At 35.1% G+C, this 15,919-nt stretch overlaps 1 protein-coding gene across 1 annotated transcript; it reads left to right on the top strand.

Annotated features, from left to right (window-relative positions):
* The first annotated feature begins 8,417 nt into the window (after positions 1 to 8,417).
* On the top strand, positions 8,418 to 9,485 carry LOC128982505 (uncharacterized). Its single transcript, XM_054401465.1, has one exon. It carries the CDS (start codon positions 8,418 to 8,420, stop codon positions 9,483 to 9,485), a length of 1,068 nt encoding a protein of 355 aa, XP_054257440.1.
* The last annotated feature ends 6,434 nt before the right edge of the window (positions 9,486 to 15,919 follow it).

A 15,919-nucleotide genomic window follows, 5' to 3' on the forward strand; every position in this document is an offset into this window, starting at 1 on the left:
CTATTAGTATGTCTAATTAATAGTTAGTTGTAATGGTTGTACCGTAAGTAGTTGTTGGCGAAAAAGCGTATACATATAGATTATAGCTCTTAACTAATTAGTGTTGTAAATATGCCAAATGTATAGTAATGTTTATTCTTGATTTGACACAATTCATGTATACAAATTTACTGTTTCAATAAAGGATTTTTTTATTTGATTTTGATTTTATTTAAATTTTAAATCTCAGATTGTCATTTTTGCTGTTCAATCTGTATTTTATTTGAAATTAATAGTCTCGTCCTCAGATATCGTTTGCATAATGACCCATACTAATTTTGATAGATTATTTTATCAAACCTAATTAACCCCTAAAAATGTGTGCAAATTGACTACTGAAAAAATCTAGTTAGGATCTGAATCTTGTGTCCTACCTAAACCGAATGTATAACGAAATTCATGCTATAGTGACACATATATTATGGACAGGATGGTATTTATTATAGCCTGAGAACCACGGAATGTAAAATCTTCTATGTTGCATAAAACCAGAGTTAGTTAACGCTAGAAGGGTGTGGTGGTTGTGGTTGGGGCGTAAACACATCGATTATCTCAGTAAAACTGCAATAACATGGACGCTTTTCTCTAGATCCTGTTTTGGAGATTTTATGACACCCCTAAAGATAATAACCTTTGTAGGTAAAAGATTCTTTTGCTTCATTAACTAAAAATACTATATCTATGTTTTTTATGATTTTGCTCAAACCACCAAGTGATCATAAAAAGTTTACATATTTAGCCAATTTTTTTAATAATGTGTTTTTAGTAATAAACCCTTATCATATTAGTATTAAAAATATTCTGACAAATGGTAAATCAGGAATTGGATTCATATTCATGTCTTGGCTTTAGCATTTGCTTCTATTTCCTTGTAAAGTTTCTATTACCTTGTAAAAATTAAATTATAATAGTTAAATGTGTTTTAAGTAATATTTCTGTATTAAATTAAAGTTGATTTGTTTAAAGATATTGCAAAAGATCGTAAAACGCGTTTCAAAAGCTATAGTCCGTCAAATTGGAGTTAAGCATTTGAATAGAAATCATCTTAATTAAATTAATTAGATACTAAAATAAAAAGGTTATTATTTTTTGTAATATTTATTTTTTTTTTATCTGAATAGCCCATTATAGCCAAGTATCAAGGATTACTTAAAATACGTTTTCATGCAAGAGAAAACTACATAAATCTTAAGTATTCTACGAAGAGCTTAATCATAAAACGTGTATGAAAATATCATGATCAATATTATTGCATAACTACTTATCATTGTGCAATAATGCAACATTTGCAATTTCTGAATCCCTCACATAATGATTGGAGTTTCCAATCAAAATCGATCACCACTTACCATCTTTTATGTATATTTACCGTATTGTGAGTACGGTAAATATGTTTTAAGTGTTATAAGACGTTTATTTTATTTATTTTCCGTAAATTTAATAACACGTACAACGCTGGATAAGAAGTTATTATTTATTGTTGTTTCGATACCAACGTTTACTTAAAATGTTTGTTTAGTATAAAGCTTGTTAGTTTAAAACATATTAGAAATATTTTTAAGATAATAAAACATAGTGATTCGGTTTCTTTTTTTTAAGATAGAATTTACACACAATTAGTTTTGTATTATAAAGTGACTACTTAATAACTTATATGGCTGATAATATGAAACTAATATTTCGTATGGGACAATTTCCTAATAATTTTCCATTAAAATAAAATTTGCACAAGTAAAAAAATATGAAACCATTACTAAGGTAAATTAGGTTCGATTAAATTGCCTATCAATTAGTATGGGTCATTATGCAAACGATCATCTGAGGACGAGACAATCAACATCAAATCCAATACAGATTGGACAGCCTAAAGGACTATATGAGATTAGAAATGCACCATTGGATAAAATAATTAAATCATTTCATTGGTTACAACAATGACCAAAACATTCTGATCATTTGTAAGTTTTATTGATGAAAATTCAAATATGAGTCTTGTGTTTTACTGTTTTTAATAGTTTTTTTTTTTTTTTTTTTTTTTTTTTTTTTTTTAGAAATAGTTAATCTCAAATAATACAAACTTTGGATCTATATCAAAGACAAAATGTTGAATCATGACCTTGTTGATCAGGAAATAATATAATACTAAAAAAATACCATTATTTCGTATAAAATAAAATTACTGAATATAACAGTTTTGACCTTTTTATAATTGATAATTTTATCTAAGAATATAAAAAATATTAACTTTGTATTTCTTGAGTTGATATGACTCTATAAATTATAGCAATAAGATAAAATGAGAAATTTCAAATCATACGAAATAAAGTAAATTAATTTCGCACTATGGTTGAAAAATATGTTTAGTAATACATATCTGTACAACATAAAATGGGGGTTTTACAGTAATTTTTGAACCCTGGAAACTTCCCAACCCACCGACCTAAGCAATCCGCTGGCGAGAGTAGTTGGTGATGGTTATTCCGCTATCACTAAAGAATCGTTCTATTAATTTGTTAGCGAGAAAAACCATACACCATTTACATTAAAGATGGAGCTATTTGTTAAAATAAGTTAAATAACAATTGTATCAAGTAATGTTAGATTTAACCTATATATATATATATATATATATAATGCCAAATTATTAACATACTGAGATTTACGGGTTCAGTCTCTTTACAAAGTAGACTTATTAAATTGAATTGTTTAGAGTTTAGTGCAAAAGCTGAAATTGAAAGCGGAGAATGTAGTCTAAGGACATACAAAATCCTACTACAGCCATGATAAAATAGTAGTATATCCTCAAGATTTCATGACTGCCTGTATTTAATTTTACGACTATTACCAAACTAATGGACGTCTTTCCTGAACGTTAGTCATAGTTTGAAATTTAAATTTTGATAAATATTAAAGATTTGTGAAATCTTTCTATGTTAAACTATTGGGAATTTATTTAAATCTAAAGGTACATGCCTTATTTTTCTTACTTTGCTACTTTGATAGACCAGATTACTCGTCTAACAACCAAACGTATGAATTATATTTGTTTGCAAATTTATTAAAAAGGAATGGGCTACTTTTGTTGTGTATATACATTTTGAATTTGGTAACGAACTTAATAGAAAAATTAATTTCCAAATGTTTTGTAAACAAATAACGGTAAATTCTCACGGTTATAACAAGACACCATTACTAGTAGCTTTAGGGAGTCTTATTTTTTAAGATTTTAAACTGTAAGTTATTTTTAAAATAGTCTAGTAATATTTTACATAATCTTTTTATTTCTTGATAGATGATCTAGAGTACTACAATTTTGTCTGTTACTATTTTTCATACAAAATAAATCAATGACTTTCACAAAATATGAGTAACTATTAAGTTTATTTTTCATGATGATCTTACAACTATACTAATAAATAGTTATAAATATCTATAACAGTAACACCATAAATTTTATTTATTGAACAAACCCTAGAAAGTAAATTCTGCATGCTTGATGATATGCACACAAAACTTAATTTTACTATCTATAAAATTATACTTATGATTGTTTTACTTGAATTGTAATCATGTTTAGAGTATTTAGTTATAAATATCCACTTGCAGATGTATTTCTATAGACATGTGTAATGCCAATAAAATACATCTATGATATACCAACAAAATAAATGTTATACTATAGTATACTTTGGGACACTATAAATTAAAAGTGTAATTTAAACATAACTTAGTTTACCTTGTATTAAATAATTGCCTCAGAGCGAAATGGCCTATTATTATGATTCTTTCATGTTTGTGGAAACGCTTGGTCAAAATTAACACATGACCACACTTTGTGGTTTAGACATTAAAATGACTGAGCGTTGGTTTTATTACTATGACGTTACTGTGGCAATTTTACTACGGCCTTCATTTATAATCCTTTTAACAATGCAACCTTTGTTGTCAGTGTGATGTGTTACCATTTTTGTGGTTTGGACCGTTCCTTTTCAAACCATAAAAATATAAAAAATATAAAAAAATGTCTTTTTTTATTATAGTATATACATTTTGTTTATGTTTTGTTATGCTATAGTTTTATATTTTACATTTATTAATGTTTTATCCCTCATTGGAAATCTTGTCATTTCTTTCACCATAACAGGAGCATATTTTTGAAGATATTCCAGCAACTTCAATAATCATTTTTGATATTTATACATAATTTTAAAACAAACAAATAGTTAGTCTCTTATGATAAAAAGTATAAAAAAACGTTAGTCATTGGTTCTTGGATCGAGACATTAGTTAGGCTAGTAAATATTTACGACAGCTGCTACCTGATGTTTTAGCGGGATTGTTTTAAAACAAGAAAACATTAACACCACAATTTTCTTTTATTATAAAGCTATTTATTTATGCCTACACTAATAAAGGATTTGTGGAAGAAAACATATTCTGTGAATTTAGTTAATATTATAAAATTATTATTATTTTATTATTAGGTACTTGATTTGTTTTCATTGTTATAGTGATTGTAATCATTTATAAATAAATACCGTACAACAAATAAAAACATTTTTCAAGTTTTTACATAAATTGAAATATCTATGTTTTAAGCTCTATCAAGGTCCATCAAAATATGTTGCATCAAATCTTATTAAAGAAAAGGTTGGTTAAAATGAAGGATGAGAAATTAAATAATTAAAGTCAAAGAAAATACGGCTCATAAAAATATATGGAGTAACTTAGGTTATAAATACAGATATTTTAAATTAGCATTCAAAACATATGAAAGTTTCCAGTAAATATAAAACAAGGCTTTTTGAATATATCCGATATGCTTTATCGTAAAATATTGTTATTGTATAACACGTCTTGTAAAAATAGAGAAACGAGTGTAGAGATTAAATGTTTAACTCAGCCTAGGCAAGATGAGATGTTAGTTGATGACTGGATGAGGAGTTCAAGATACGTGATAACACTTACAATCACAAGATGAGTTATTGTAGCAACAATGCTTACTCGACGATGATATGAAGAGTAGCATACAATATAGCGTTAGTCAGATGGTTTAAATATTAGACTAAAATAATTTTAGGCTGTACAATAAATATCTAGCTTGAGTAAAAATGCCTTCGTAGCAGGATACTTTCAAAATAGGTTTTTTGCGAGAGCTATTCAATTATTTTCTACATAGGTTCATATTAAAATAAATATTAGCGATGTTTAGAGATAAGTAAAATCAATTTCTGATTAGCATTTTACTGATAGTTACATGGACGTATTTGGTTTACAACATAATTAAGGTGAATGAACCTCCATCTATGAATATATGTGATGGAAGATAATGGAGGTTAACTTTTAGATATTACAGAAATTAATATACATCATACATTATACATTATAAATTTGTTCTCCATGTTTCGTAATAGAATGCTATATGAATACTTAAGATGTGGTAATTTTAAGAATATTTCAATATTTATTAATTTTGTAGTTTGACTTAATACATTTAAAATAAATGAAATATTATATGTATTGATAAACTTTGCTTAGTATGTTACTTTTTCCCAAATTGAATATATAAGTTAAAATTAAATAAAGTAATAAAATAAACAAAAACCTAACGTTTAATCAGAAAAATATATACTAGAGGTTTGTTATGTTCAAAATATACTATGAATTTCAACAATTCATTTGTTAACAATTACAAATGTTAGTAGTAGATAGGATTAAGAAAGTGAAATCTGACATCATTTACAAACTAATTCAAACCAAGCTGTAAATAAAAAAGCCATCTCATGGGTTACTTTCGTTTGAGATGAGTGTAATAAGCTTAACTAAATTAACAACCTCTCGCCTTTTCCCTGGAGAGAGGTTTCGACCAACAAATCCTACAGTTTTTATGAGTTTATGTGTTAATATATACTCAGCCTTTCTAGTCACTTTTTTATTATTTATGTTCGTTATTTATGTTATTTAACTCAATTTGATTCATTTTTAACGGAATAAAACAAATGTTTGTAGGAAAATAGTTTTGTGTATTGCAAGTTTACGACTAAAGAATTCAACCATAGATTCTTAAACAGTTTTATCATGTGATAAAGACATAGTCCAACTTTTACGCTAAAACCAAAGTTAATATTGGATACTAAAGATTGTCGTTGATTGGATAGGTCATTTTCATATTATCACTTGGCAGTCTATAAAAAGAAAATATTTAGAAAATTGATTTTTTTCTTAATCTGAAAGTCAAATTTAGTTTGGATAGGCGTACATTATGTTATTTAATGTACAGAACGAAATATAACACTAATCAGTTATGAAATTTAACATTTTAAATTTTATCCCTTTTCAGACACAATGTTTCAATAATTGTATTGAGACATCCCCAATAATGAGAATGCATTATAATACATAGGCTACTAATATATAATGGCTGACTGGCTGTGCGGCTCCGGCGTTAGAATAGACCGCAGTATCCCCTGCTCGTCGTAAGAGTCGACTAAAAGGGGGGGGGGAGCGCAACAATTCTTTTAGCGTCTCCTCTGCAAACCAACATTTCCCGCTTAAAATCAATAAACCAATTTTCTTTTTCTAAATCACCCTGGTCTATTGTTGTGTATGGCTCCGTGTCCTGCGGTCCCCCGATGCGTTGGACGTCCGTTCAGGTAGAGGGTACAGCTTAAAAACTGGGTCTTTCTTGCACATCCCAGGCTGCCGGATAGTACAGGGGCCCGGGTAAGCTTAGCCGGCAATGACCTGGCTGCCCTATCATCCGGCGAAAATCTCTTTGGCCGTAGTAGTGCCGGATGGCGACCGGATAGGGCCCTGCTGCGGTTTTGGGGGGGCTCTGCCGAGGCCACTGCCTTTTCTGGAGCGTTCTGGGTTTCGGGGGGCGAAGGACATGGAGTACAGCCGTGCATGAGGTGAACCAGGGTGACATTCTCACGAGGGCACAGCATAGGGGGGGGGGAAATGTGAAAATATGGCAGACAAGCAAAAAGAAAACGTTCCAATTGTGCAAGAAAACTTCGGGTTCCCTAACCCAAAAAAAGAGGCAGAAACGACACCTGAAGTGGATTTCGACCCGTTCAGGAGGAGCTCACGTTTGAGTCGCTCCCCTGTTCGCGCCCGTCCTTTCACTCCGAGTTCCGATCCATCGCCGCTCTCGGAAACTCTGCCAGAGCAGGGAAGTGAGAAAACGACCTCGCCATACGAGGCCGTTATCGCACTGGCCAGGCAGGAAGATGAGGACCTCCTGACAAAGTGTTTTGACACTCTCAGTCAGATGAAGTCAGCGACACGCAGACAGAGGAATGTGAACCAAGACTTTAAGACTGGGATTACCAAGCTGGAGTCCTATCTTAACCACATCCTTCATCTCCGCAAGTCTTGGAAGTCGTGTGAAAAGACCCTCGTCTCTTAGTCAACGCAGACCTCGCCACGACAACAGACGTCTCAGTCCTCAACTGCGGCCAGCTCTAAGCGAGCCGCCTCAAGCCCAGCTGAGCCTGTGACCGAGAAGAAAAAGAAGGTCGACGGAAACAAACCAGGAGAGTGGGTGACGGTTGCGAAACGGAAGGGCAAGCAGAAGAACCCTCCTCAGCAGTCTGTTGTCCAGCCTGGTGACGAAACGACAAAGAAGCCCAAGAAAAAGAGAGCCTCTAAACAACGCCCTGACGCTCTTCTAATCAAGCCGACAAGCGGAAAGACATACGCTGACGTGCTTGGTGAGATACGTCAAAAGGTGAAGCCCGAAGAGAAGGGAGCTGTTATCAAATCGCTCAGAAAAACTAGAGCTGGTGATCTCCTCGTAGAGCTTGGCCATTCCTCCGGGACGAAGGCAGAATTCGGGGCCGATTTGCAATCCATCCTTGGTGCAAACGCCTCGGTGCGAATTCTTGAGCCGACATTGGAAGTGAGGGATCTTGACGAACTCACGACTGAGGAAGAGGTCTCCACTGCAGTTAAGTCTGTTCTCGGGGAACCCAGTGAGATGAAGATCTTTGTCTCAAAGGCCAACTCTCAAAGGGCAGAAGATGGCGATATTGACGTTGGGAGCTAGAGATGGGAGAAAACTCCTAGCTGAAGGGCTCATAAAGGTCGGATGGGTGAGATGCCGGGTCCGCGAGAAGCTCGTAGCCCCAAGGTGTTATAAATGCCTGGGGTTTAACCACATAGCTAATCGCTGCAAAGGTCCCGACAGAAGCAATATGTGCTACAAGTGCGGCGGCCAAAATCACAGGTAGGGCCAATGTATGCAGTTCCGCTGAATCTTGCGTCCTGTGCACAGAGGCCGGCTTGAAGAACGATGCCATTAAGCACGCTGCGGGATCAAGCCGTTGTGCTGCTTATAAGCAAGCACTGCACAAGATCCGCCAATCCACCCAGAAATGATAAGTGCCCTTCAGCTTAACATGCAAAGGAGCAGGACAGCTGACGGTCTGCTGTACCAATTCGCAACCGAGCAAGGCGCCGATATTTTGCTGCTGAGTGAGCAATATCAGAACCGACGCTCTCCTCAGTGGTTTCCTGATGTTTCTGGGACGGCGGCCATCTGGGTCCTTGACCCCGGGAAGGTACCTATCTTAGATTCCGGTGAGGGAAACGGTTTCGTGTGGCTGCGAAGCAGAGGTTTAACTTTCTTCTCCTGCTACCTTACACCTAACCAGCCCATAGCAGAGTACCGCCAGATGGTCGACTCTCTAGAGGACGGGATCCTGAACGTCGATGGTGGGGTGATTGTTTGCGGAGATTTCAACGCTAGGGCGGTGGAATGGGGTTCACCCCAAACAAACACAAGGGGACGATATGTTTTAGAGATGGCAGCCAGGCTGGGTCTTCATGTTCTGAACGTGGGCAATGTCTCCACTTTCCGTCGCCCTGGATATGGAGAGACCATCCCTGACATCTCACTGGCATCTGAAGGCCTAGCCAATCGGATTTCTGACTGGCGTGTCTCCGAGGACTACTCTGCAAGTGATCACCAGGCAATTGTCTTCGGGGTGCTTCCCGAGCGTAGGCATCCATATGCCAACTCGGCCAACCCGCCTCGACGTTGGAACCTCGGTCGTCTTTGCCGAGACACCTTTCGGGGATGTATCGGGGATCAAACTGTCGGGGACATCGGAAGTGCCGAATTTCGTGCCACGTCGACAATGCGACTCATTTCATTGGCGTGCGACTGTTCCATGCCCAGGATTTCTGCCCGTCGTGGGAAGAAGGCAGTTTACTGGTTGACACCCGAGATTGCGGAACTCCGGCGAAGATGCCTTAGCCTCCGACGAGCAGCGCAGCGTGCCAGAAACCGGCCTGAAGCCAATGCCAGATCGGCAGAGCACAAGGCTGCCAGGCGAGATCTTCGTGGTGCAATCAACCGGAGTAAGGTCGGGTGCTGGAAGCAACTGTGTCAGGACGTCGACAACAACCCCTGGGGGACGGGTTACAAGATAGTAACCTAAAAGCTAGGGACTCGTTCACCACCTGTGGACATGGATCCTGCTGCCATGGCTGCTGTCGTTGACTCGTTGTTTCGAAATACCCAGTGCGACCAACTAGAGAATTTAGGAATCTTGGCACGTTCCCACCCTTTCGGGAAGAGGAACTTACCTCCGCTGTCCGATCCCTCAGGAATCGAAGAGCACCCGGTCCTCATGGCATTCCTGCGGAAATCCTCAAGCTCGTCGTTGAGTACAATCCAAAGCTTATGTTGGATATGTTCAACTCCTGTTTGGCGGACGGCGTTTTCCCGACGGCGTGGAAGGTGGCACGCCTTGTCCTGATCCCCAAGGCGAAGAGTGCACCGGGAACCCCCTCCTCTTACCGCCCACTGTGTATGCTTGACACTGTTGGCAAAGTGATGGAGAAGTTAATTCGTGTCAGACTGACCGAGGCTATCGTCTCTGCTGGTGATTTTTCCCCGCAGCAGCATGGTTTTCGTTCTGGTCACTCGACCATTGACGCCATCCAAAAGGTAGTTGGGGCAGTGCGGAGTGCGGAGAACCACAGTCATTGGTCGCGCCGCTTAGTTCTCTTCGTCACTCTTGACGTGAAGAATGCGTTCCGCCAGGTGGAGTGACATGCTACAGGCGCTCGAGCACACATTCCGCGTCCCTCCTTACATACATCGTTGGAGCTATGATACAGGGGGGAAAAAACTGGAACTGTGTAAAGCAGTTCGTCGAAGCCATACTTCGGGATAAGAAAGTCGACCTCGATCGGCCTTAGTTTTCTGAGGAAACCAGAAGGAAAGCCCTAGGGGCGTAGTATAAAAGGCCTAGCCCGAAGTAATGTGCGAAACAGTTCCAGGCTAGTGTCCTAGGAGACGAGGGGGTTTTTTAGCCGGTAGTCCGGGGACAATGAGCCCGCGGGAGTCCGGCACTACTGAGTGGCCATTGAGCACCTCAGTGTGCGTAAATGCATTTGTACCTCCTCCCCATAAAAAAAAAATATATATATATATATAATGGCTGACTCAAAATATAAATAAGTAGTGCCACGAATGCAGTATAAGATCTAACAAAAATTCAATTTTGTAAATATTGTAATATAGTATCTATATTGATAAAATATCACAAAGACCCTCTACTCCTCGTTAAAGTATATAATGGACCATTTATTTTGGTAGTTTGTAAACTCAAAAAAAAACTCAACATACTCCCTTTACAGTCGTTAAGAGAGTCCATAAAAGCAATATTCTGCTCATAAATAACAACATTTTATTGGATCATACAAGAGTAGCCGAATTGTTTTGTAACATGGTTTGCTATTCTATTATGGTAGTTTATGCAACGCTCGCTACGTTTTACATTAACGTGTACTATTTACACAAGTTGCGTACACTACTTTAACTATGACCGTTTGTAATTACTAACAATCGCTACACATAGATTCTAAGAGAGGTAACAGCATTGTTAAGTAAACCAATGTTTTTTAAGTAAGTAAACAATACTGATAAGTGAATATTATCAATTAATTCTGACAATTGAACTGAAAGGCTAGTTTAGTTTAGACAACTGTTGTAGGTAAAACTAAGTTTATGATTCATAGTAATTGCCCAGTAATAGCTACACAGCACAGTTAATAATTTGGTAACTGTTAAACCAGATGTATACTAGGCAATTATACAAAATTAATTATCCATACTATTATATAACAAATATAATGGTGTCTGTATGTTTGTTACTAATAGGGCCAGGCGCATAAACTACTGAACTGACTGGGCTTAAATTATAGGAAAATATAGCTACCATACCAAGCACCTTTATAGGACTATTCACACTTCAATACTGACCGTGAGCTTTGCTCCTTTGGCTTTAAAAGTTCTGAGGCGAGGATTTTAAAAGTAAATATTGATTGGGCTCCATGGCTGACATGAGAACATACAATGTTTGCAATTTGCTATGCCACCCAAATGTAAACAAGCTGAACCGTCAAACCACATTAATTCACAATTCTACAGGTGGTTTATAAATATAATATTGTCTACAATAATGTCACATGTTTATTTATTCTTATATTTGGTGGTTCATTGATTATTGCTTTTATGAAATAATTAAGATTGTATATCTGTTGCTGTATCTAACCCTAGTTAATTATAAAAATTTTCGCTAATGTAAGTCATTGTATAGAAAGATTTTGATGTAAAAAGTAGTGAAATTACAAAGTTCACATTTACTTGAATCTTTTTAACATTTTTGGACGACTAACATGTGTTTAGAGTAGGGCACACACCTTAAAAATTTTAACTTTTTTCTCAAGGAGATAATGAATTGTATATTTTTGCCATTTTTAGAGAAATATTCTTCACACCATTTGCCTTTTTAAAAAATTTTTAATCATAATTTCATATTACTACCCGTAGATTAGTTATAATTTTTTTAGTCCAGAGGTACCTACTACCTATCTATATTATAACTTTTGACACTTCCTGTAGATTTCACATTCTATTCTAATAATGAATAACTTTTTACGAGCGTTTCATGGTCATTACATGTATATTTTCAACCAAGTTCCTCTTAACTTAACCTACCCTCGACATAAACATTGTTTGAATGACGTTAAATTTCCTAATTCTAAGCTGATATAAAAATATTTCAATTAAAAAAAAAACTATAAAAAAATAAGTTGTTTATACACTTGCCTTTGGTGCATGAATAGTAGGAGCTATAAATAGTAGGGCTAAATATATTTCCGTTTGTTTAAGTAGTTAGAGTGTTAATGTTTTTGTTTGCTCACATAGTATATAATGAGATATTTTTATATTCAATGCTAAGTGAGCAATGCTTTTTGAAGCAAGATCACATTTTTCTTTTCAGTCAACCCGTAATATTAACCAGATGTTGTAAATTATAATTTGCCTATGTATGATTTTATAATTATAAAGTAAGTAAAAGCTTTGAATTTTTTTATTTGTTTTATTGTTTGAAAATGTTTCTTTTTATATTGAATTGTGGAATTGAATCTTATTTAACACTGTTTTTAATTTCAGATTTCAAAAAGCACTTTTTAAACATACATCAACCCCGGACGAAGGACAGGTACTCTGCTAGTTACACATACACGCAAAACTACAGTATCAATTCATGCTATGTAAGATAGGTACCCAATTTAATTACGTAATAATATGAATCAATGTTTAGTGCTACGTTATGAGTTCCATTTTCAAATAAACCCATTGTAATCTTACAAAAATTATAAATGTGAAAGATTGTGTATTTGTTTGTTTGTTTGTTTGTATGTTTGTTTGTTTGTATGTTTGTTTGTTTGTTCGAAGTTCAATCACACATTAATTACTTGTCAGATTGAACTGAAACGTTATATCATGATAGCTTACGTTCCCGATTAACATATATACTTACTGTTATCTCAAAGATCCTTTTGGGCTTCGCCCTAGTGGCTATGCAGATTCCCATGTTAACAATTTAAAATGAATTAAAGCAGTTTGCCAGCTGTTTTAACTACACAACTTCGTTCTATGATATTCGATATCATTAAAAGGTTGTAAGGTTTTCCAACAGGGTGCAGCACTATTAATTTTTAATTTCTCCCCCTATACATAGTATATGGAGAAAGTATATATGGAGAAGTTTTTGTTTTCGTAACAAATTTTGAGCTTTGAGTGGATATGTGAGGCGGAAATGAAACTGGGACCTCTTCGCGGCAATTTACGATTTTGAGTTACTGTTATTTTAGAATTCCTCATTTAAATCCTATTAATTTGGTGCAAGTCCCATGAGTCTAAGATTTTTTTTTTGTGCTAAAGTTATAGATATTTCAAATTCCATGAAAGAAAGGGCCTATTTCTTAAAAAAAATCTATTTGAAAATTTCCAATCAGCATAAAACGTATATTTTTCATATTTAAGCAACGACTTTGGTTTTAAAAGAAATCCCTAAATGTCTCTTGTGATGGGAATACCCATTTGTGTCTTAACTAACAGTAACTTTTAAGAAAATCATGTTTTTATTGAAGCATGTCGTAAAAAGTTATATTTCAGAAAAGGGACCTCTTCACGGCCCTATGTTATTTCTCCATAATAAATCCCAAAACTACAGAAAGCGACCTCTTGGCGGCATTTTCCAGTTTTTAATAAAACAGTTTTTTAAATCATATTTAAAAAAGAAACATTTTTTAAGTAAAAAAAAATATTTCTATGTTTACACTGAGCGCTTGCGGCGCTTCTTTGACGGTCCTTGACACGCCGTCGAAGTCCCCGGAACAGGTTCATCAGGATCTTCAGGCTGGACAGATGGGTCTTGATGAGGGCACAAAACATCTTTGAACTCGTCTTTGCAATATTCCCTAATGTTTTTGTACAGATACCCCTTCCTCTTTGGAGTCATTCTTTGTGGAACTATTTGTTTGGGGAAACCGCTAGGTCCATTCTCGGTGTCGAATACCTGATGAACATACACGTTGTCTTCAAGATCAGTTTTGCAGTGCACTTTTCCTTTTAACTCTGTAATGAACTCAACATGGTTATACCGTGTAATGAGTGGTACTTTTTGGCACCATAAGTCTGGAAAAACATTAGCCAATCATGGATTTTGATTAGTACTTCACCTTGTTTATTAGCCACCATATCTGCAGTATTTACTTTAGAAGTTGGGGTTAAGTCATTGATGCAGTCAACTAACTCTGATAACATCGATACATACGTAACTCTGAACTTCTTTTTTAGAAGGCCGAAGGCCCAGTCACAGGTAAATTTTGTGTGGCCTACTGGCATGAACGACAAAATTATTTTTTGTTTCTATCTTGACAAACCCTCCATGATTAAATTGATCAAAATTTATGGTATTGATTAAATTTGGTATATAGGTCCTAATCTTTAGTATCTCCAAGGTTTTTCATTTTTTAACGTTTATTTTAATGGCGATTTCCCCATAAAACCCATAAAATAACGGAAAAATCAGATTTTCTCAAAAATGGCCTGAATGATTTTGAAAAAAAAATAGTATAATTTTAGCACTTCAAATTATTAACAATACCCCCGCCGCAGCAAACCTGCCGTCTAAGCGAATTTCCATTTGGCTGAATTGATTTTCAATTGATCTATTTAAATAACATTAGGTTTAACGAGTACCTAGGTTTGCTGCTACAAGGAAACTAATAAAGTTCACGAGTGTTTTAAGTAAAAAAAATATTGCTTAGTATAAAATTAATATATTTGTCAAGTTTGATCAAAATATATCCATAAACAAGCAAACTACAACATTTTACAATATTCTCCATAAGAATAACATGGGAATTTTAAATTTACCATTTTTTTAGTTTTCTCCGTAACCAATAACTGTACAAAAACACTTTGATATACTGAATTGTTTGTTTTTTAAAGCTCTTTAAGAAGGTTTAGAGAAAAATTGGGAAATTTTGTGTATTGAGGGTCAAAAGTGAGAAAACCCTATTTTTACCCCATAAAACCCCCCATAAAACCCTGTTCCCATGATCCGATCATGCTGGATCGCGAACTCCTTCAAGTTTATCCCGCCTTACACCTTCAAACCAAATTTCATCAAAATCGGATAAAAATTACTCAAGTTATCGTGTTCACGGACACATATATATATATATATAAATCTATATATATATATATATACCTATATATATGTACATATATAAAAATTTTAACGAATGGTGTTTTTGGCCTCTGGGGACACCAAAATGAAAAAGTAAATCGGTCCCGGGCCTAAGTGTTACCATGAGACCTACGGTAATAGCTACTTCCCTATAGGGAAATTCACTAAAACCCATGAAAAACAAAAAAGTGATTTTTCAGAAAAAACCCGACTCTGATCGAACATTTTCTCTACTTGTCCTTATAACTCTCAGCAAAATTGTACAATTCCTCATTCCTGTAAAAGTTAAGGTTCAAAAAATAATGCATATTTTGTGATTTTGCCTTTTAAAAATCATAGTTAGTTAAATTTATCGCTTACCCATGATAGACGTTGTTGACAAGCTAATGGTAGAAAGTATGTGTCAGATTGCTGATACCGTTTATTTTGTTTAGGTGTAGTGGAAGAACATAATGGATATGGAACCTATGTTGTACTATAGCATAGACTACCGTAAATTAAAAGAACCAAATTTCCTCAAACCGTGTGTTCTCCCATTGCAAACGTATAGCACGAGTATAACTTTCTATAAACATTTTATACTTAAAAGCCGACCCCATACGGACAGGTATTTTGCTAGTTGGTTAGTAAAAACAACTACAGTCATTTCAAACTCGTTGTTTTTGAAAAAAAAAGACTCCACTCATTTAGTTTTAATAAAAGATTATATGAATTAATTATTGTACCTCGACGACGATTAGTAAGGGCCCAAGTATGTATGGATATTATAATCAGAAAATAAATTCTGCTCCCCCTTCTATCCCTTCAATTTGACC

The sequence above is a fragment of the Macrosteles quadrilineatus genome, unplaced genomic scaffold (genome assembly GCF_028750875.1).
Source record: "Macrosteles quadrilineatus isolate MER2022 unplaced genomic scaffold, UCM_ALF_1.0 Scaffold_408__1_contigs__length_74776, whole genome shotgun sequence".
Taxonomy (NCBI): domain Eukaryota; kingdom Metazoa; phylum Arthropoda; class Insecta; order Hemiptera; family Cicadellidae; genus Macrosteles; species Macrosteles quadrilineatus.

Bases quoted from the DNA above. Each gene is read 5' to 3' on its own strand.
- LOC128982505 (XM_054401465.1), top strand. From the start codon at position 8,418: ATGATAAGTGCCCTTCAGCTTAACATGCAAAGGAGCAGGACAGCTGAC.